The following is a 23,633-nucleotide window of genomic DNA, read 5'->3' as shown; positions in this document are numbered from 1 at the left end:
CCCAATGCGTGAAAGTGAAAAGTAAAAGTGAAGTCGCTCAGTCGTGTCTGACTCTTAGTGACCCCACAGACTGCAGCCTACCAGGCTCCTCCGTCCATGGGATTTTCCAGGCCAGAGTACTGGAGTGGGTCTCCAGTGCCTTCTCCAAGCCACTTATGAGGGGCCTACAAATGAAGGGGTGGAATATTCACTGGGGAAGGAGGGATTTTTGTCGCCACATAGCTTGAGTTAAAAGTGTCATGGCCTCATGGCGTCCTTATACAATGATTACTTCTGTTAGACTAATCTTATGGTAATGAGGGCACAAGGAGCAAAAGGTTGCCTTTGGATTCAGGAGATTCACCCTTTTCCCTGCCTTTCTTTGTCTGCTACTTGGACTCTTATCACCCTAAATGTATGGTTTCCTATCAGTCTGAAGGCTCCTACTTTACTTTGTCTGTCTATGGACTCCTGCTGCTTATAGGTTGGGTGGTTTAGGCCCTTGCCCCCATTTCTCTGCCCATACCTGGTTATTTACCTGCTGTAACACCTGGAGCTGTGCTTCACTTAGGCCCACTGTGAACTTTATCTAGGCCTGTTTTTCACCCTGTCTCTGTAGGTCCCACTCCTCAGATATCAAGTCAATGAAGAGCCTTTCCAGTGTCCTTGAAAATGTGTGATTTCCCCCCTTCCCCAGTTGCATACAGTTACATTGGTAAATGGCCGTAATTCCCTTTGAAGAAGCAGAGGAATCTTTATAGTATTTACTTGCCAGGATGTTGCAGGGTATTTCTTTCTATATGACCTGACCACCTCTTCAGTCAGTAAGTTCAGGATCTGAAAATTGGCTCATGTCTGGGAACTGAGCAAAGTATTGTGACTTTTAATAGGAGTGTCCACCCTCTGACTCCTGACTTTATTCATCTTCCCTGGACAGTGCCCACAATCAAAATCCTATTGATTTTTAAAAGGGATTTATTGCCTGGGAACTATATTCAGTATCTTAAAATATAATGGAAAATAATTTTTAAAAGAATATAGATATGCACACATATATGTTTATCCAAATCACTTTGCTGTACACCTGAAACAAACAAAATATTATAAATCAACTATACTTCAGTTTAAAAAAAGGCTTTATTGAAATCCCACTACCTCTCTTTTTGCTTGTATGTATGACCTCAGCCAAAATGAATCTCTCTGTCCCCTGAATTCTTGTAGACATAATGCTGATCACACTCTGTTGTTTGTTATACTTATTTCTGTACATCTTCTGCACAGATCTTGACTGTACATTAGGTTAAAACTCTCATTTATCATTTTATTCTTTAAAATACCCCACATAGTGCCTTGAACATACTAAGAAAGCTGTGAAAATTTAATGACTTGATTTTAAATTGCTAACTTTTCTTCTGCCACTTAATTAAAAGGCAAAAATACATTTATCCATTAAGAAGAATATGTTAGTGTTCTATTTATATACTATTTTGTATATGTAAGCCTATATACTAAAAGACAAAATATTTTCATATATATATGGAATTATATATGTGTGTACTAAGCTAATTATTTTTGACGTTAAAGATTAAGATTTTAATTACTCAAATGCCAAAATCTAATTACTAAAATCTTTCTTTACAGATAATTTGTGGTAAAAGCCTCTCAGTGAATGACATTACTCTTAGTACTTTGAAAGAAGAAGGGTATAAAGCTGCTTTCATTGGGATAGGTGAGTAGCTTATTTTCAAATATTTTTCTTTGTAATTTTTTTTTTCAATTCCTGACAGTATTCAGAAGAATAAATACCTTCAGACGTTTTTATGGTAGAAGTTGTTTCTGTTCAGAAAAGAGCACATAGAAATGAATGGCCAAAGAAAATTTTCTGTTTAATAATGAGTTGTGCTGCCTCACCTCATTATAGATTGACTTGGACGAGACAGTCTTTACCTTCCCATTCTCTCACCATTTTCTCATCACCAGTAAACATCTAAGATGCAAAGTGTTTTCAGGTCATGCCACAGAAGCTCAGAACTCGGCTTAGAAATATCTAGATGCTATAGCTTTCTCTTTATGATAAAACAAATTAGTTAAATTGATATTAAGAGATAGAATTGGCTCATTTTCTTTCTTTTTATATTTTCTAAAGACTTTCCATATTTGGCTGAATTATAAAGATGTTTGATCACAGTTCTGAATGTCACATAGTGTATAACTGCTAAGGCAATCAATGTGCCCTATGGTTCCATATTTTGCCTAAGTATCCCAGGAAGATTGAGTTTTCTAACACGTTCCCCTTTCTCTTACTCTGTACCGAGACCAAAGAGAACACACTGTTGATATAATTTACTCTTTGTCTTGTGAACTTTGTACTTATTCCCTTATATGATCATAGTCTGAACAGTGAGTGGTCTATAAACGAAGTACATCCTCAGGTCTTTTAGTTTGTCTGTCTCCTCTCTAGTTCACTTTCTTTGAATATAAATGTCTAGTAAACCTACACAGAGGTCAAAACTGTTCCATCTCTTTAAGTAATCACATGCCAGATAACATTTGTTTGGGGGCTGTCATTTTTCATATGTTTCTAGAGTAAAATCATCAGGAATGCTTTTTCGCCTACTAAATTTTTATCAAGATGGTATGTGTTCTCTTACTGCTTAGTTGATAGAAAGTCTTAAAACCATCTTGTCACTCCCTTTACTTAGGTGAAAAATTAGGAAGAGGCAGACAAATTTCCACTGCCTTCTAGCTCCTAAATGTCTTTATTCAAGCTCCTTTCTTTCATAAACTTGATTGCCGTTGTCATCAATATTTCTGTAGGTTATTTAAGTATAATTATGTGAGATAAGAACAGGAAAGAGAAAATACATAGGAATATATTGCCTAGGTTCCATTTTTAGCAGCATTACCCCTGACTTTGGCTTTATTTTTCAACATTACATTTGTACTGAGAATTTTACATAAAGAAATAGGGAAACTATTTTTTTCACATACCAATACCAGCAAAATTAAATCATTAAGTTGCTTTTACTTTCATCAAATGCATATTAAAATATGTTTTGTTGTTCTTTAGTTGCTAAGTCGTGTGCAACTCTTTGTGACATGGTGGACTGTACCCCTACTAGGCTCCTCTGTCCATGGGATTTCCCAGGCAAGAATACTGGAGTGGGTTGGCATTTCCTTTTCCAGGGAAAGTGTGTTTAGTTAATAATAAATGAAAATTTAGTCAAGCAATAGGTCTGAAACATTAGCAATGTTTTCAGATAGCTATTTGAAATTCACCATTGTAGTTTCCTATAGCTGCTGCTGCTAAGTCGCTTCAGTCGTGTCCGACTCTATGTGACCCCAGAGATAGCAGCCCACCAGGCTCCCCCATCCCTGGGATTCTCCAGGCAAGAACACTGGAGTGGGTTGCCATTTCCTTCTCCAATGCATGAAAGTGAAAAGTGACAGTGAAGTAGCTCAGTCATGTCTGACTCTTCGCGACCCCATGGACTGCAGCCTTCCAGGCTCCTCTGTCCATGGGATTTTCCAGGCAAGAGTACTGGAGTGGGGTGCCATTGCCTTCTCCGAGTTTCCTATAGCATTTGTATGTAAAAGACATGGAATTGTATATGCTAATGCAGTTTCATGTATCTCTATGAACTTTGTCCACAAAGAATCTCTGTACTAAAGAGATACGGGCCAAATGAACAGCCAATACGTTGAAACATCTCCAAATTAACTGCTCAAGAAGCAAATTATATCAAAATTGGGAAGAATTGAATGTTTTATCAGTCTGAGTGGTTTCAATTATAAAGTGATATCTTCCATCGCAAGAATCAGGAATGTTTCAGAGTTTTCTTTTATTCCATTAAGTCCCCTTCCATATGTTATTTGATAGTGCTACATCCCATTCACAAAACTCCATTTGACTCTGCATTGAGGTGTGAATAAAGCACTTAAAATGTGAAGTCCTTTCATATTTATGTTTCTGTGCATTTTCATGCTGAGAAGTGAATCTTTTGACATTTTAGTGTAGTGATGTGTAGAATGCAGTTATGTTCTCTTTGAGTATTCTGTATGAAATATGTACAAGAAAGTTTCATCTTGTCAAGAAAAAAAAAAAAAGGAGAGTGGTGTTCTGTGTATAGGAGACAAGTAGCCTTGCTCTCCAGGAAGTACTTCCTTGATACTCTTGATTGCCAAGTTGGGAATTTATGACCTTTCTGTTACCATCTGACAGCTTATTACTTAGACAGCCTCACATCTTTCCATGCTTGTGTTCATTCACCATGCTTCTATATTGTAATTAGATTTCACTCACTTTACCTACCTTTTCCTACTCAGGATAGAGAAGTAAATTTTGGAATAGGAATTCTCTATTACTTAGGGTATAGGTTTGGCCACTTTAAGAAAGGAAAATAATAAAGACTTAAACAAGATATATGTTTAGTCCTCTCTCAGTTTAACAGTGTGAACCATCCTCAACACGTGTCTTCCATCTTTGGTTCTTAGGTGGCCAGTCTTTCCACATTCCTACTAATAAAAATTGGAAATAAGAAAGGGAGTTCCTTTCTTCTTAAATTTATGACCCAGAAACTGCACATGCTACTTCTGTTTTTATCTTATTGTGTACACCCTAGTAATATAAACATACCTGGCAGCACAGGTTGCTGGGAAATATAGCCTTTAGCTGAGTGGACATAGTGCTTCATTAAACTTCTATTTTTATATAGAAGGAGGATGATAGATAGATAGAGAGTGAAAAATAGAAGTCTTGCCCTTGATGTGCATCATTATTTGTATTTGACACATAAAATCCTTATTGAGAGAAATCAGTGAGCAGGTAATAGCCAAGAAAGAAACTCAGAACTTAGCACTTAACCTGTTGGTTATAACAATAATGGAGTATTTTCTCTTTCTGTCATTGCGAATATCATATTTTAGACCTATGTTTGTAACTATGTCTCATTCTCTGTTAGTCTCGAAGAAAAATAAAAACTTACATTTTCATTAAATATAACTTATGAAGGATAGCTTTGTAAATCTGTGCATAAGTCCGTAGCATGTCAGTCCATCTCAGATTCTGAAGTTAGTACTGATTTGTAATATTGTTTGTGCTATTGCTGGTGAAACTTTGCTCACTTTTAGGTTTTTTCCAAGTTCTAACAGAATCCATTAAGGAAATTGTCTCATTGTACATACATCACTGTGAGACTGAAAGAGTATGTCTCTTTACCCATGAAAGGTTTAGTTTTTTCTAAGTGAAATAAAAATAAGTGAGATAAAGCTCTGTGCCTTATTCAAACTGGATTGAGTTATCTTTGAGATAATTGGTATTTATTTCAAAGACTTTAAGTTTTTGGTATTTTTATTGAAATAAAAGCACTGGCACAGGGTGTTACTGTCAGTGTTTAGAAATAATGTTAGAACATCTTCTGTACAAGTTTTTTCAAAGTATTGGATGGCTTTCTTTGGTTGGTATTAAAATCAATATAATGGATGACAATCATCATTTTTTTGTTATTAAAAATGAGCACAAAATAATAGAAAATATCAGTGTGTTGCACATCGTTAGGGTGAGTATTATTTTGAGAAAAATGTTTTTCCATCATATGTGTATTTGTTTTTGGTGTATGGGCTTGCACATGCATATTCCATTATATGGAAAATGTGTTTTTAAAATGGTTTTATTAGTCAATGCTCAAAACCCACTGTTGTACATTGTAAAGGACCTAAAGTACTAATTGCCTTTTCCCCATAGCACGACAGCCCTCTCAATAAGCAGCTGCTGAGTGAATTAAATAGGTTTTGCATGATTACAGTATTCTAAGTATTTGTTTCTTTTTGTTTTAGTTCTTTTGGGTGATTATATTCTAGAGCCAATCTGAGTATCACTGTTCTAGGTGACTGAAGAATCAAACCCTTAAGGTTTGATTCAAAGTAGCCTATTTCCCTCCCCCACCCCCCCCTTTTTTTTAAATTTGGCTACACTAGGTCTTTTGGGGGCATGAGCGCTCTCTAGTTTTGTTGCACAGGCTTACTTGCCCCGTGGCATGTACAATCTTAGTTCCCCGACCAGGGATCGCACTTGCATCCTCTGCATTGGAAGGTGGATTCTTAACCACTGGATTGCCAGGGAAGTCCCTCTCTTCCCATTTCTGATCGTCCATTTTATGGTAATTTACAACTTATATTCTCATAAAGCATGACAGTGATGAAAAAACTAAACAAGCATGTAAGGGAAGGAACATCCACTAAGACACTTTCAGAAAAGGTGTAATGCTTTATATATTCTTTTGACAAAGTAGTTTTCTTTCTTGAATTTTTGTTTTTAATACTTGGGGAGAGAAAGAATTATGGGGTAAATAGCAGTAAAATGCATAATTATAATCACAATAGATACAAAGGGAGCAGAGACTGCAGGAGGATATTAAAAAGCTGAATATCACCACCCTATGCTTTGCTTGTGTCGACTCCAAAGATTTCTCGTGAGACTGTCACTGTTCTCCTCCTTTCATGTTCCTAGGCTACTCCTTAGCCTCCTAACCAATCTCCTTGGTCACTATGAGCCAAACAACAGAAATAGTGATCTTTCTAAAATTAGATCTCATCACATCATTCTCTCATTTAGATTCCCCCATCCCCCCATTCAATAGCTCCCTGTTTTCTTCAAAATACAGGAAAAATCCCTTAAAATAGACTGTCGAGGCTTTTCATAATTTATTAACAACTTATGTCTTTAGTGACTTATTACATTAGGTGTTGCAGACATTTGAAATGTTTTCAGTTTTACCTCATCTCAATTTTTTAAAATCAATTTTTGGACCTGGGTGTTGCTTGAACCCAGAACTGCCACTATTTTCATATTTGTGTTCTTCCATGTCCTTTTTTCTACTTCATGTAATTCTCTTTGCTTGTAATGATCTGTCCACTACCTTCCCTCTTTACCGTGGACAAATAAAGCTGCTTCACCATCATCAGTCATCACACCATTATGTTTCTGTTCCCTCTCTGAATGTCCAGATCCGATACTAGCATTTATTTCCATGTATCATAGTAGACTGGTTATGTATTTGTTTCCACCACCAGATGTTAAAACTCTTGTAGTCTGAAGAGTCTGTGTGCCTTACTCATTGATAAATCTTCAATGTCTAGCACAGTTCCTGGCACACAGTAGGAACTCTATAAGTATTTTTAAATTATTGATATTAATGCAGCTGTTTTGACTATTTGCCAAAATAAGTTAGTAGGATGTTAAAATATGTTGGAGTTTTAGGGTATTACAATATTAATCAAACACAAGGAGAAATAGCTACTACATTAGTTTTAAGGTAGTGTTATTATATAAATGAAATGAAAAGTAGGGACAGTGATATTAGTGGTGGTGATAATGATAGTACTAGCAGTATTAGCTAAAATATTCTATTCTCAATCTTTAATATAATTTATGCCATTCAATTTTATGACGACCTTTGAAGTACATATTATAAACTCTATGGATAAAAAATTAAGGCTAAGCAATGTTAAAGAAAACTAGTAAATAGCAATCAAAACATGGAAAGAGAATTTTATACAGAATGTGGAAAAAGTGTAATAAATGCAAACATCTCTGTGTGTGAAGTTGCTTCAGTCATGTTCAACTCTTTGAGACCCCATTGGTGACTTAGCATAGAGTAAACCTGACTTGGAATCAAATCCGAGTGTCCTACATCTCCTGTATTGGCAGGCAGGTTCTTTGCCACCTGGGAAGACTTTGGCGTAAAAAGCTGTTGCAGCGCTTCCCTAGTGGCTAATGCAGGAGACACCAGTTTGATCCCTGGTCCAGGAGATCCCACGTGCCACTGAAAAACTAGCCCAAGCACCACAGCTCTTGAGCCTCTAGAGTCCGAGAACTGCTACTACTGAAGCCTGGGTTCCCTAGATCCCATACTTTGCAACAACAGAAACCATCACAATGAGAAGCCCTTGCACCGCAACTTGAGAGTACGCCCTGCCCACTGCAACTGGAGAAAAGCCTTCACAGCAGCAAAGACCCAGCATAGCCGAAAAACAGAAAGAAAGAATAGAAATTTAAAAAAGGAAAAAAAACTATGGCGGACACAATGACTGAAAATCAACATGTTAGTTGATGACAGCTGTTTATATTGAGGAGTTCTACTTAATGATCTTGAACAAGGAACTTCGTAATCTGAAAGAATTAGGCTTTATTCTTAGCCTTACTTGTCTTATTGTTACCACCATTGAGTTTCTTCCATTGCTATCAGAAAAGAATATTTTTTAAATGTGATGATGCCCAAATATTGTAACAGCTGAAGAAGAGATAATTACAATTAAGGAAATCCATTGAGAGACCTCGGTATTAAATTTGCTTGTGCGGCCTTTAGTTAAATCTCTTGTGCCTTCTTAGAGCCAGAATTCTTCTCTGTAAAAGTTATTCTTAATTAGCTTCTTAATCAGGAGTTTCTAAATTGTACACAATCACATATACTTCCATTTATTTAGAAGAAAATGAAATGGGGTTTTTAGACCACCCATTTCTGAAAAACTGAAGTTGTTTAAGAATTATGCACAATTCTGAATAGATTATTTTAAAATAATAAACCTGACTTAATTGTAAGTGAAAGAAAGGGCATGGATATTTTGCCAATCCACATTTTTTAATTTGCAGTAATGTCTACTCTAGTGTCATTTGTAAGTACTCCGGTATAATTGTGAGATGGCTCCCAAGAATTCAGAAATGAGGGAAATAGAATTCCAGCTGAGAGTTCATTAAATCATCGCTTAATGGGTTCAAGCAAAGCCCCCAGAAGGAGATAAAATAGATGTAGGACAATTAGTCTTTGATCATATTAACATATCTATAGAAAGTGCATCTTAATCTGCAGAAGCAGTTAACAGGGGCTGGTCAACTTTCCAATCACAGAAAAGGCGGCGGGGGTTGGGGGGAAGAATCTGAGGAAATTGGCGGTGTCTTTTTAAAGGCATCTAAGTCAATGAACCTGGAGTTATTTGATCCCCTATCATGAAGATATATATTAAGTCCATTCTCCTCTACATTTCCTTGTTCTAAGTTTACCAAGCTGACACTGATCCCTAAACAGTTCAGTTATATTAGACCATTCTAATCACGGCAGCAGGAGTCAATCTGGTGCCTAGGATGCGGATCACTGCTTCTCTGAGTAATCTTTTTTGTTGTTCAGTCACTAAGTCATGTCTGACTCTTGGCAACCCTAAGGACGGCAGCATGTCAGGCTTCCCTTGTCCTTCTCTCCCCTCCAGAGTTTGCTCAGATTCATGTCCACTGAGTTGGTGATGCTATCTAACCATCTCATCCTTTGCTGTTATATGATACTCTGATATGAAGAACTTTCCACCTATGGTAACACTACATAAAAATAAGCTATGTATGTCTCGATACTTTTTTTGACTGTCAGTACATTCAGAATAAGTCATATTTTCTTAGTATGACTTTCAACTGACTATCATAGCTGTCCAAAATATACCCCTTTTTAACCTTCCCACTACCACATTTCTAGCCATTCCTCATGGGTAACCTATAGTCTCCCACCATTATACCTTGGCTATACTCTGAGAAAAACTTTGTCTGTCTCCATATGGTAAAATGAATACTTATAATATTAACTTCAAATTATATTTCCTGCACAAAACTCTCATACTCATCCTGCTGAAATAAATGTTTGCTCTATGTTCACACATAGCAAAATGTTTTATTTGTTATTTATAGGGCTGAATTTATTTTTCTCATTTTTGGTTGTGTGCATATATTCACTCCTACACCCCATGCATGAATATACAATATTAAAAACCTGTGAGAGCTGAGATTAGTTTTTTAAGTGTATTCTACAGTTTTAGCATGTTTCTTGAGACATTTAGTATGTCAATATGAGTTTTTGAAATTTAATGATCAAAATCACTGTGGAAAGGGACTGTAACCATGAAACTAAAAAACGCTTACTCCTTGAAAGAAAAGCTATGACAAACATAGACAGCGTATTAAAAAGGAGAGACGTCACTTTACCAACAAAGGTCCATATTGTCAAAGCTATGGTTTTTCCAGTAGTCATGTTTGGATGTGAGGGTTGGATCATGAAGAAGGCTGAGTGCCAAAGAATTGATGCTTTAGAACTGTGGTGCTGGAGAAGACTCTTGAGAGTCCCTTGGACAGCAAGGAGATCAATCCAGTCAATCCTAAAGGAAATGAACCCTAAATGTTTTTTGAAAGGACTGGTGCTGAAGTTAAAGCTGCAATTCTTTAACCACCTGATGCTAAGAGCCAACTCATTGGAAAAGACTCTGATGCTGGAAAAATTTGAGGGCAGGAGAAGCAGGTGACAGAGGATGAGATGGTTGGATGGCATCATTGACTCAGTGGACTTGAGTATGAGCAAACTCTGGGAAGTAGTGAAGAACAGGGAAGCCTGGTGTGCTCCAGTATGTGTGATCACAAAGAATTGGACATGACTGAATGACTGAACAACAATAAATTGAAAAAGTGAAAAGAGAAACAAAGGAAAAAGTTGAAAAATAGCATAATGACTTCTTAAGTTTGAAACTATACTTGATCAATTAACTTTTTTTTAAATTTATGTACTTTTCAGGTATCTTATTTTTGACAAAATACAAAGATATGTTCATGATTTTGATTACCTGCTCAAAGGCATGCATGCATACTAAGTTGCTTCAGTTGTGTCCGACTCTTTGTGACCTTATGAACTGTAGCCCTTCAGGCTCCTCTGTCTATGGGATTCTCCAGGCCAGAACACTGGAGTAGGCTCCTATGCCCTCCTCCAGGGTATCTTCCCAACCCGGGGACTGAACCCCAATTCTTATATCTTGCATTGGCAGATAGATTCTTTACCACTAGTGCCACCTGTGAAGACCTATTCAGGGCAATAAGTTTCTAATTCTAACTGGTTTAGTTAATAACATTTTTACATTTATGCCAAATGCTTATACCAAATATTATAATGCTGTATTGAATATTAGGTATTTTTGAACATTTTTAGTAAAGGCAAAGCTATTTGCTTGAGGGTGTTTAATACGTATTTTATGGTGAAGATGATGATACAAGAAAATCTTTTCTAAAAAATAGATTTTTCTGCTGGTAGAATTCCTGGAATATTATAGGTGCTCAATAAATATCTATTGAACTAACCATTGATTTTAAGCATATTTACTGCTTCCATATAGTAGTCAAAAAGGAAGTAATTTATTTAGCAAGAGGATTATTTTAGAATATTCTGTAGCTCATGTTCTTTTTATTTAAAATTTTATGAAGAAATGTAATTATATTTTAAATATTGAATGCATCCTTGGATTTCTTTGGATAAAGACATGGAGACATTTCTATTTTATTTCTCTATATATTTTTTATAGAATGAAAATATATTTCACTTACAGTAGTTGCTGATGTAACAGGAGCCCATTGTTAAAGCACCTGCAATGCATGACATGCAACAGTCATGGGTTCCATCCCTGGCTCGGGAAGATGCCCTGGAGAAGGGCATGGAAATCCACTCGAGTGTTCTTGCTGGGAAAATCCCAAGGACAGGGCAGCATGATGGGATACAGTTCAAAGGGTCACAAAGAGTCAGACATGACAAAGCCACTGAGCACACATGCACACACTGGCTTATGACTGATGGTTACATCTTTTTGGTGGGTGAAAATCATCATCTGATCTGGGAATGGGATATTATTGAACTTTCACTATGGAAGTTAGGATGGATTTTCTTAAATATAGTAATCATCCTGTAGGTATGGGTTATCCTCTATAGGTAGAATGTTAATATTGGAGGATAAACTTTGAAATAATTAACAGAATTAGAAATCATTTAGATAGTGGATATTATCATAGAAGTATTAAGAAATGCCACAGTACACAACCTCCATTTCCAAACCCCCTGTTCAATGAATTTGTATCTAAAATTCACGACTGTATCAAACACACATGTATAAAACATCAGTGATTTCCAATTAGAGTTGAGGCATACTATTGGGGTAAAGACAGCTTTATTCACATTACAAACTACACAACTCTGTATATCTTACCCTTTTGTAAATCACTGTATTTAAAATTTGATAAAGGAGCCCATTAAACACTGAAAGATATAAAAGAGGCATGAGAAATGATATGGAAATGGCAGAGTTGATGTAAATTAGAGGAAACTAGGTATATTTCTACATATGCTCTAGCGTTCTATCAGTAGAAGTAAATTTTCCCAAAGAATAGAAATAAGAAAATTTGCAAGCTAATCTGTGTCTCATTTATCGCTTATTTACTATTTATACAGGTTAGATTATACAGTCTTTGGCTAGAAGCACTAGATCAGATGAACAAATATTCTTTTCCATGGGCTTTTGAACACCTTTGACATAAATGCTTAAAAGCAAGCAGTGTGTTCTAAAGAAGGACATGTGCTTTGAAGAGACTTCATTAAGACATTGTATTTTAAGTAATACATTTATTTTAGAAACAATTCAATTGAAATTGGTATCAAATTGTTTTTTCTCCAGATCCTATCTTTGAATGGTTTAGGAGGCCTCAAGCAAAATCATTCTCTGAATTCCTCAAGGCTCTTTTGTATGACATAAATTTATTTCAATGAATAAATAGAAGTCAGTGGGGAAGGACTTAGATTGGTTACATTATTCTTTCTTGATTTTTTAAACTCATATTCATAATATTATTTAAGTTATATAAGGAGTTAATATATGAAGAAAACAGTACTACAATCATGATTAATTTATTTTATTAACTCAAAACAACATGAATCTTTAGAGAACACTTTAAAGCATATTTGCCATAGACATTGAAGAAACAAGTTTCAAAACAAAATTTTGATTTATTTACTTTTTTTATCTCAAAATTGTGAGAAACTTGATGTGTGTTATCTTCTGATTAGCCATGCAGTGCCACCTGGTGTGCAGATGGGAAGAACATTGCACATCAGAGGCTCTGTTCACACCCCCCCCCCCCAAACACAAACTTCCATGACAGGAAATTAACAGATGTTCACTTTGCTTGTGTTACAGAGATAAATTGTGCATCCAACTCTTAATTCGTAAGTTAAATTTGGAGAAGATGTTGATATTGAGTTAATTAGTCAAAGATTATGTCAGTACATCCAGTTTAGTGGAAACAAGTAATGTTAAATGAAAAATTGCTACCTTGGCTGTTTAAGTTCCTATTTTGTACTTCTTTCTTATGTACCTGATGGCTTTGTTTTTTAAGCCTTAATATTTATATTTTACTGATAAATGTATCAGTGCTGGGATAATTTATTTTAAAATTTACTGCAATTGATATCTCTATGACTGTTTTCCTTTTACTGAAAGAAAATAGTCTTCTTTTGTATTTTATAAAGACCATATAATATTCAGGTGCATTGCCACTGTTCTTATTCTTTTAATCTTATCATCAGCTAATCATATTTCGAAGTATGTTATTAAACTTCTACCGTAGCTGCTAAGGATTATAGATTGCAAAATAAATATAGGGGTTTTGATTGATTTAGAAAATAATTGCTGCTGCTGCTGCTGCTGCTAAGTTGCTTCAGTTGTGTCCGACTCTGTGTGACCCCATAGACGGCAGCCCACCAGGCTCCCCCGTCCCTGGGATTCTCCAGGCAAGAACACTGAAGTGGGTGGCCATTTCCTTCTCCAGTGCATGAAAGTGAGAAGTGAAAGTGAAGTTGCTCAGTCGTGTCCGACTCTTAGCGACCCCATAGACTACAGCCCACCAGGCTCCTCCGTCCATGGGATTTTCTAGGCAAGAGTGCTGGAGTGGGGTGCCATTGCCTTCTCCAGAAAATAATGTCTACTTTAATGCTATTCATAAATAAGAATTGTGTACATGTGAATATATTGAAGGACTTCCAGCATCATTGGAAGGACTGATGCTGAAGCTGAAGCTCCAGTATTTTGGTCACTTGATGCAAATAGCCAACTCCTTGAAAAGTCCCTGATGCTGGGAAAGATTGAGGGCATAAGGAGAAGAAGGTGTCAGGAGGATGAGATGGCTGGATGGCACCACTAATGCAATGGACATGAACTTGGACAAACTTTGGGTGTTGGTGAGGGACAGGGAGGCCTGGTGTGCTGCAGTCCATGGGGTCACAAAGAGTTGGATACGACTGGGTGACTGAGCAACACATATAAATATAACACATATAGCAGCTAAATTTCTTGAAGTACTGACTTGTTTTTAATACGAATTGTTTTAATTATCTTGAAGTAATTTTAGATATTTTTGATTCTTTCATTTCATGCATACATAAATTGTCTGAAAGAAATTAAGTAATTTAGTCTTTCCTAGAAGATTTGAATGCAGGTCCATCTGAAACCAAAGTTTTACCGTTAACCAATACAGTGAGATGGTATTGGTCATATATAATGATTTAAATTTTAAAATTCATTTACAAATTGTGGTGAAGTTCTCATAACATGAAATTTATTATTTTAACTATTTTTTACGTGTACTGTTCAGTGGCATTATGTACTTTTACCTTGTTGCACTACGATCACTCACTACCATTCCTCTACAGAACTCTTTCAACACGCGAAACTGAGGCTGTATACCCATTTAACAATGCCTTATTCTCCCTTCCCCTGTTCTCTGGTAACTACTCTTCTACTTTCCATATCTATAAATTCAACTATACTAGGTACTTCGTATAGGTGGAATCATACAGTATTTGTTCTTTTGTGCTGACTTATTTCACTTAGTATAATGTCTTCAAGGTTTGGGCTTCCCAGGTGTCCCAGTAGTAAAGAAACTGCCTGCCAGTGTAGGAGACACAAAAGACACAAGTTTGATTCCTGGTTAGGGAAGATCCTCTGGGGGAGGAAATCTCAACCAACTCCAGTATTCTTGCCTGGAAAATTCCGTGGACAGAGGAGTCGTAAACAGGCACAACTGAGTGGCTGGCCACACACACAGACACACGCTTTAAGCTTCATCTGTGCTTTAGCACGTGTCAGGAATTCCTGTTATTTTTAAGGCTAAACAACTTTCTATTTTATGTATTACCACATTTGTTTATCTTTTCATCTGTCAGTGGACCCTTGGGTTATTTCCATCTTTTGGCTGTTGTGCATAATACTGCTATGAACATGGGTATACATATAATCTCTTCAAGTCTCTGCCTTCACCTGATTTTTGTATATACCCAGAAGTGGAATTGCTGGATCATGCAGTGATCCTATGTTTAATTTTTCAAGGAAATTCCATAATGTTTTCTATAATGACTGCATCATTTTATATTTGCATCAGCAATGCACAAAGATTACAATTTCTCCACATTCTTGCCAACACTTGATTTTTTGTTAGCAGCCAAAGTAATGGGTGTGAGGTGGTATATAAGGACTTTTAATACTTTTATTTGCATCCTAACTATCACCAACAGAAACTTGCAGTGATAGTATTAGATGTAATAAATGTTAAAGATATAGGTTAATGCAGAATTAATCCAGAGAATGAATTAGAAGAACCTCTCTGAGTAAAATAAAATTACTTTTTTGAATTCATGAGGACCTCAGATTATAAGCTGACAAAATGGGAAGAGAGTGCAAAATTCAGCAAGAAGTTCAGTTTAAAAGGGGCAGGGAATATTGAAAGACAGAACTTAAATATTAATATCTATTTGAGATTCTAACTGGTAAAAAAAAAAAGTCAAATGAGAAGTCATCGAAATTTTTCTCTAAAAAACAGAAATCAGTATTTACTTTTAGGTTTTGTAGGCCATATAGTGTCTGTCCCAACTACCAAACTCTCTGCCTTTATAGTGAAAAAGCAGGCATAGAATAGAATATATGTAAACGCATGAACACAGATGGCTGTGTGTCAGTAAAACTGTATTGTAGATAGAAGACCAGATTTGGCCAGCAGACCATAGAATAAGGAATTACTTAAGAATATTAATTGCTTTATTTTCTCATAGTTTTGAGACAAGAGAAAGTTTTACATGGAAGTCTACATATAATAAAAATCAAGTTAACTTTTTAGTAACTTGATTTTTATCAAGTTATCTCAAACCACCTAACTTGTTTTGAGAATGTATACCTGTTTGTAGAATACTTCTAAGAACTGCTGTTATAAAACCTGTCTTTGAAGCAGAAGATGTATCTATCACTGTATATTTTGTTTGCTGTTGTTATTGGTCAGTCGCTCAGTCATGTCTGACTCTTTACAACCCCATAGCGTGTAGCCTGCCAGATTACTTTTTCCTGGGGTTCTTTAGGCAAGAATACAGGAATGGGTTGCCATTTCCTTCTCCAGAGGATCTTCCTGGATCAGGATCAGGGACTGAACCTGCATCTCCTGCATTGGCAGGTGGATTCTTTACCACTAAGCCACCAGGGAAGCCTGTTTATTCTTTTAATGCTCTTTGAAATAGGCTACCTTAAGTGGGTCCCCACATTTTCTTGTTCATTAATGCACCTGACTTCCTCGCTTCTTGGTTACTATTTTAGCAAATAGATTATCTGAAAAGTGTATCCAGAAATAATTTTCTTCCTGATGCCACGCCTGTATTAGTTTTTTAAAAGCATTATTACCATGGGTAAACTTGCTGTTTTTCTCAGGTTTATAATTTCATTCTTTAAAAGTAATCTTTGGTAAATGAATATATGCTTGGTTTCAAACCAAAGAAAAAAATAAAACCACAGCCAAGATTTAAAATCACATCAGGATTGAGATTGAAATTACTCAGTGTTTTTGAAGTGACTGATGATTATAAAGGTGTAATCTTATAAATTGTGATTCATGGTTAGTTTTATGTTTTCTCATTGATTTTTGATAGGGTAAAAAGGAGCATATGAAATAGAAATCTTCTTTGCTTTAGGTTAGGATATGATTTATAAAATCTATGTAACTTCTATTTTATTTTGTTTTTTCTCTCAACTCTCCATTATAATTTCTAAGAGTTAGCCCCTACTGATTCAACGTGGAAGTAGCAAAGAGCCATTCAGACCATAGTTTCTTTTATTTTCGGTACTCAGGGAAGTAAGCTGGTCATTATTCGGAACATACCCTTATGTTTTTATGCAGCTGCATCCGTCATTTTATTACAACAGACAGGTAAGGTGTTTGTTATATAGCAAAGTTTATTAAAGATTGTAGGAAAAGTATAAGTGGTAAATGAAGAGGATAAAATTAAACTAAATACTGAATATGAAAAATGTGGCTATTGAATTTGTGATTTTTCTTAGCTTTAAAGGTAATAAGATAAAATAGAAATGCATTCTCCTGTGCTACTCAGTGGAATAAAACACGTTTTATTTTAGTTCAGTATCTGTTTGACCAACTGTAAAAATATATTGAATTCAAGACTAATTTATTCAATTTTTGTTTTTTTCTTAAACTTGACTTAAATTGGATTTAGGTTTGCCTTTATGCTGCCTAGAAAAATACCCTCCCCCAAGAAAAGTAAAAACTAAAACCCAAATGTTGATCATAATTAGTAATGAAAAATCCTATTGTCATTTTGGAAAGGTATAATCAGTTGTTATTATAAAATTAAAATTTTTTGTATATAAATTTACTTCCTAAGGAAGAGAACTCTGATACAGTCAATAAATGAATTATTAAAGTTGTGTGGCCATATCTATGTTTTCCTCTGCTATTGACTGTAGAGATGCTTTCTTAATGGGGGACTCTAGAGACAGTTGAATCATTGTTATGTATATCTTTTGTTCACCCTTATAATAAATTTTTGGTAGTGATTGACTAGAATTTCTAGGGGCAAAATTCTGGGTTATTATAGCATGGATCAAATAAGGACTAGAAAAGACTAAGTCTGTAATAATTGGTTCAACAGTGAAGTATCCTGTTAGAAACGTATAGATTTGACCCTGAAGCTGTCAGGTTTCCTTGTGACTATTTTTCATTATATTTAAATATGTTCTTTTTCCTTCTACATATATGTGTTTACAGGTATACACATGCTATAGACACACACACTCGTTATGAAAGCACCTCGGTTCTGGGCATGTGTTTTGGAGTGGAGTTGTTTGTTTCATTTTAATTCTGAACTACCATATTTTTGCAATTTAAAGTCAACTTTCTGAAAAATAGAAGCTTGAGGAGGATATGAGGAAAGAGTAATTTTGTGAAGGCAACATAATCTTAAAGTTATTTCTCTTCTGTCACCCCCTTTTTTCTGTTGAATGAGATTCAGAAAGCAGCCTAGGGAAACTAGGAGAAGCAAACCTCACTTGTAGAGTTTAGAAGTTTTCTATGTATCAGGACCTCTAAGAACAAAATAAGGTACAGTTTAAAAATGCTTTGACACAGTATTATATTAAAAATTAGTTTTGAATAGTTTAATATATGTAGCTATATTTTTTACCTAACTGTGTCCATATTGTCTGAAACTGTTATTTGAAAAATCTAGTATTTTTGTGTTATTCTTCGAATCCAACTCTGACATCACTGAAAAATAGCAACAGACATACTTAAAGTATTATCAATAATAAATGACTTTCATTCTCAAATCTAGACATCATGATAAAAAGCAGAGACATGCCTTTGCTGAAAAAGGTTTGCATAATCAGAGCTGTGGTTTTTCCAATAGTCAGGTATAGGATGTATGGACCATAAAGAAGGCTGAGCACTGGAGAATTGATGCTTTTGAATTGTGGTTCTGGAGAAGACTCTTGAGAGTCCCTGGACAGCAAGGAGATCAAGCCAGTCGATCCTAAAGGAAATGAACCCTGAATATTCATTGGAAGGACTGATGCTGAAGCTGAAGATCCAGTACTTTGGTCAGCTCTGATGGGAGCTGATTCACTGCAAAAGACCCTGATGTTGGGAAAGAATGAGGGCAGAAGGAGAAGGGTGCAACAGAGGATGAGATGAATGGATAGCCAATTCAATGGACGTGATTTTGAGCAAACTCAGGGTGACAGCGAAGCACAAGGAAGCCTGGTATGCTATAGTACATGGAATTGCAAAGAGCTGGACATGACTTAGCAACTAAACAACAACCATTCTATAATTTTTATAATGCTAAATCTTTAACTCCTGTTATTGCTTATATCACCTCATTTAGTTGTTTCATTCAGGAAATATTGAATTCTTAATAGGTGATTAATATGGCCTTGCTATCAAGAAGCTTGCAGCTTTGAGGGAATACAGACATACAAACATTTCCTGATTATTCCCCAGGTATCTGTTTCTTTCTTTCCTATGATATGTAACATGGTGGCACAGCATCTAAAAATTGTATTTTCTAACTTTTATGTGCTTCTATTTAATTCATCCTAGGCTATTAACCTCTATAGGAAAAAGACAAATCAAAGATTATGTAAGGGGCAAGAGATGAGAAGGACACCCAGATATAGGGAATATCATATGTAACAGCTCCTTATTGTTGCTGTAGCTTTTACTGCTAGGAGTATGTTCTGGAAGACAGGTTCAAACAAATAGTCAGATTCTGCAGATGTTACATGGTTTGCACATGAGTTTAGTTTAGTTGGTTAGTTTATTCCTTTTGTACTGTGGAAGATGAAAGAATGTAATGTGAGAGGTAAGAGATATGAAAGACAGTTTGGTGGCACTGTGGAAATGGATTGTGGAAGGTCCAGATCGGACACTCGGAGATTTTTACATTGTGCCTAATTCAGGTAAAATAAAATTGAAGGCCTGAAGTAGGGCTGTGAGAGCTGAAAGCAGGGAACAAACATGAAGAAGTGCAATGAGTAGGTGTTAACACCTGATTAGATATGATCAATGGAGAAAAGGAGCAAGGATCAACAAGGCAGGTGCAGAATTGAAGGAAGAGCTATAAGTCATGGATGGCTTCAACAATTCTTTTGACCAATTGGATGGTGATATCAGTTTACCAATGGAATAAGAAAGGAGAAGATTATGATTTCTGATCTGACCTCTTCCATTTGGGATTCCTTGTGATATCCTGGTGGAAAGATGCAATAAACCCTCATCTGTAGCTGATTATGTCTGTAAATCAAATGTGAAGTGTGGGCAGGAGAGCTGAATTTGGTATTACTTGCTGTGTGCCTTAGCAAAAATAAATGAATAAATAGATAAGCCTTAAAGCTGGTTATATTCAGTCAATATCCCACAATTCATAATTATTGGGAGTAATAGAACTAATGCAAGTTGTTTTTTCAGTGAAACTGGCATATGGTAAGGAATTAAAAAATGGCAGTCTTTACTCTTATCAGCTTATATGTATTATATGAAGTCTTGGCATCAGTGAGATTACGTATTTGTTTCTTATAGCTGCCCTATATGGCTGAGAAACTAAGGCCCAGTGAAACTGTATAACTGCCCACAATTAAGAGTGTGATACTCAGACACACTGCAATGACTTTATTCTAATTCTCTATCTATGAATATTATTTCAACATGACTTATTCATAGTTATTTTTACTTTTGTTTCTGTCCCATTATTTTGTCCTTAGCATAGATTAGGTAAATCTTTGCTAAGAGGAAAGTTTTGTGGTTTTTAAGAAAAAGTGATGTTAGCTCACATAAAGAAGCTGAATTTCTTTAGTAGGATGTTGGTATTAGCTGTTGATGTACAGAACCAATATCCCCAAACCTGGATATTATTTGCTAAGGAGTTAGAAATGTTAGATATCTGTCAAAAGTAAGCTTGGGATACTAAATAATATTGAAATTATACCTTTGAAAACAAAATTTTGTATAATACATATATATTTAGAGAAGAAATCGGGAAAGCAATTTTTTACTTAAAAAATAATCTTGGAGTCCTTACAAAGGACATGGTTAACAAGGGTTAACATGAGGTATAGTTACAAAGGTTATTGATTTTTTTTCATAAAGACATGTTCATCACATAAAGTAAGATGTGAGTTTTCCACACATTTTCAATAACCAATAAAATTATTTTGCAAAAAAAAATTCAGTTTTCTATAATTTATTTTTAACTTTGCTTCTTCCCTAGAGCATTGTTACTGGCTTTCTGTATTTTGTAGTTTCCCTAAATATAGTACTACTATATGCTTAATACATTTAGAAATTCTCTTAATTACACAACTATTAGATAGATACAGCTCTAAAATTATATTTTGCCATCATTAGGGTTTAGTATTGTATTCTCCTAATGTCTGTAAAATATGCATTATGTATTATGGAAATGTAAAATCAGTCTTCACAGATTCTATATGTTTTCACAATGCAGAATAACTGAACATATGCTCTTCACAAACCACTGCAGGTTGATTAGTATAGAAAATAGAGGGAAGGAGGAATATCTTAGGCAAGTCTTATCTCAGAGCTTATGTTTACCCTCTTAACAAAATGAATTTGTAGTAATGAGTTGCACTAAACTCTACCCAATACTTATTACTACAGATAATTTTTGTTAAATTTACTAAACAGATCTTTTAAACATTGGTAATTGTTGTTGTGTTAAATTATTTTCTCCTCAACATTATAACTTTTTAGAATACTGATAACAATATGTAAAATTATTCATTCATTTTTATTCAATTTTTAAAATTATACTGGTTTTATTTCTATTCAAAAAGAACTAATTGTCCAAAAATGCTTAAATTTGACATTAAAATCACCTACCATTCAGTTGAAACGTGTTGTATATTTTTCTTATCAAATTGGTTGCAATGGACAGTTCCCTTTTATTTATAGTAGGATGCTGAAAGGATTCTGGGATCCTGTAGGAATTCTTAACATGTTCCTGATCATCCCAACCATTGTAGATGAGTGCCAGGATACTGAACAGTTAAACACAAGCTTGTTGATCACAGATGTCAGCACTCCTCAAATAGTTATAATGAAAATGAACTAAAATCCTCAGCCAAGTCATTTAGAAGGTTTTAAATGTCTATTAATCAGTCTAGAGAATGTTTCATGATTACTTTGTGAGGACTGTTTTGAAATGCAGCTTTCTCTGGTGGGTCCTGAATCTGAGTTGTGGGAATTGTCTTTGTTGAGTATTTTGAAAAAAAAAAAAAAAAACAAAAACAAAAAAAAACAAAAAAAAAAACAAAAAAAAACCTTTAAAAGTTCTATCAGTAACTTGATAAACTTGAGAAAAACCATTCTAGAAAGTTCATTTGGTGTTTTTGAAAGGTTTTCTTATCTAATGCAAATAAATCTCATCTGTTGAATCATAAATGTCAAATTTGGCACGAATCATCAATGCCTAAGAGCTTTGCTAACATCTTCTTGAACGCTTACTATGTGTTAGAGGCTTTGTACACATGATCTCATTGGATCTCATGTAAACTGCACTGTATTTCCATGGAGTAGGTGTTTGTTACATCAGTTTTAATGCTGAGAAAACATGTCTAGGGTAGAAAAGTTGCTTGCCTAAGATCACCTAGATTCTCAAGAACTGAGGCATACATCCGAGCTTTATGGTTTTCTTACCATTCCACTATATCCCATAGAGTAATCATGGGGAAGTAACTTAAAAGTGGTGTATAATGGCTTAAGGGAAGAGGAGAGGTGAAAAAGTTATAGTTACTGTTTTAGTAGAGAAATCTGAATACATTTTATGGCAAGGCAAAGAAGAAAATGGAAAACAAAAGTTTGAAATGATGATATTTAAGGAGGAGAAGGTGGGGAAGGGTAAGAAGAGACTAGGAAAGAACAGCATAGGCAGATGTGTTAGTTTTTGAAAGTCATAAGGATGTTTTTCCTCACTGACAGTTTGGTGAAGATGGGAAAAATTCTGCAGTAGAACATGATAGCCAAGTGAGGGGGTGAGGTAGTGGGGAGAGGGGAGAGAGAACCTTGTCTCCAGAAAACACACAAAACAGAAAATTTGAAGAAGGTAAAAGAAAAGAAACTGCGCAGCAAAATAGAGATATATAGACATAGAACATTAAAGTGTTACTGAAGTACTTTTACATTTACGGGAGTCTTAACCAGTTTATTTTTATGGGATGAAAGGAAGAAAAGAAAAGAAAACCCTTTATTGTAAAAGAGGAAACACATTGCGTTGATACCTTTATTGAATATTAATTTCATTTTTTATTTGTATTTAGAACAAAAGTAATATCTCTTGAATTTGTTACAGTGAAATAAGTTATTATTTTTCAATGGGATTGTAAGAGACCTACAAAATTATTATCCCTTTAAGCAGATATATATATAAAGCCAAAAGCACGAAAAGCTGATTTGAGCCCGTTTGTCTATCTAGAAGTTATACTCAGCTATAAGTAATTTATTGCTTTGAAAAGGAGTTAATTCTATCAGGTCACTGAATAACCCTGACAGTAAATTATTATGACAAATATATTACCCTCAAAAATACAGTATTATTAGCCTTTAGCAACAATTTGTGTTTTGCCTGGGTACAGTGATGAAATATACCTTGCCATTAGAGAATATTTCTATTAGGAAAATGTAGGACATTTTGTAAGTTAAAAATTAAAGATAAATTCATCCTTAAGCATATCATGCTATGTTACTGGAGCTTTGTAGGCTGGGCTTATGTGAAAAGCAGATGACTATGAATGTACAATATTCATGTATGAGGTGGAAAAGGAAGAAATTAAAGTATGAGGAGAGATGAGAGAGCAAAATAAACGTATGTGAAATTCAATGAAGAATGATCTAATTGAGCATTAATGTAAAAACTTGAGTTCTTACACTCTGTGTATACATTTCACTTTTAAATAATCTAGGTCAACTA

The 23,633-nt window shown here is 35.1% G+C and overlaps 1 protein-coding gene across 2 annotated transcripts in view; it reads left to right on the top strand.

Annotated features, from left to right (window-relative positions):
- The window catches only part of DPYD (dihydropyrimidine dehydrogenase), a 931,708-nt gene that overhangs the window by 277,163 nt on the left and 630,912 nt on the right, over window positions 1-23,633 (top strand). The window contains exons 8-9 of one of the 2 annotated variants that reach the window (XM_069598445.1): window positions 1,621-1,708; window positions 7,688-11,137. In XM_069598445.1, the coding sequence (XP_069454546.1) occupies window positions 1,621-1,708; window positions 7,688-7,806 (207 nt within the window). In that variant the 3' untranslated portion in view covers window positions 7,807-11,137. Of the gene's footprint in view, window positions 1-1,620; window positions 1,709-7,687; window positions 11,138-23,633 lie in introns of those variants that run through there. The other variant, XM_069598442.1, reaches the window with a different exon arrangement.

The sequence above is a fragment of the Ovis canadensis genome, chromosome 1, assembly GCF_042477335.2.
Source record: "Ovis canadensis isolate MfBH-ARS-UI-01 breed Bighorn chromosome 1, ARS-UI_OviCan_v2, whole genome shotgun sequence".
NCBI lineage: Eukaryota > Metazoa > Chordata > Mammalia > Artiodactyla > Bovidae > Ovis > Ovis canadensis.
The sequence above is the reverse complement of the archived record's forward strand: the minus strand, read 5'-3'. Positions and strand labels throughout refer to the sequence as shown.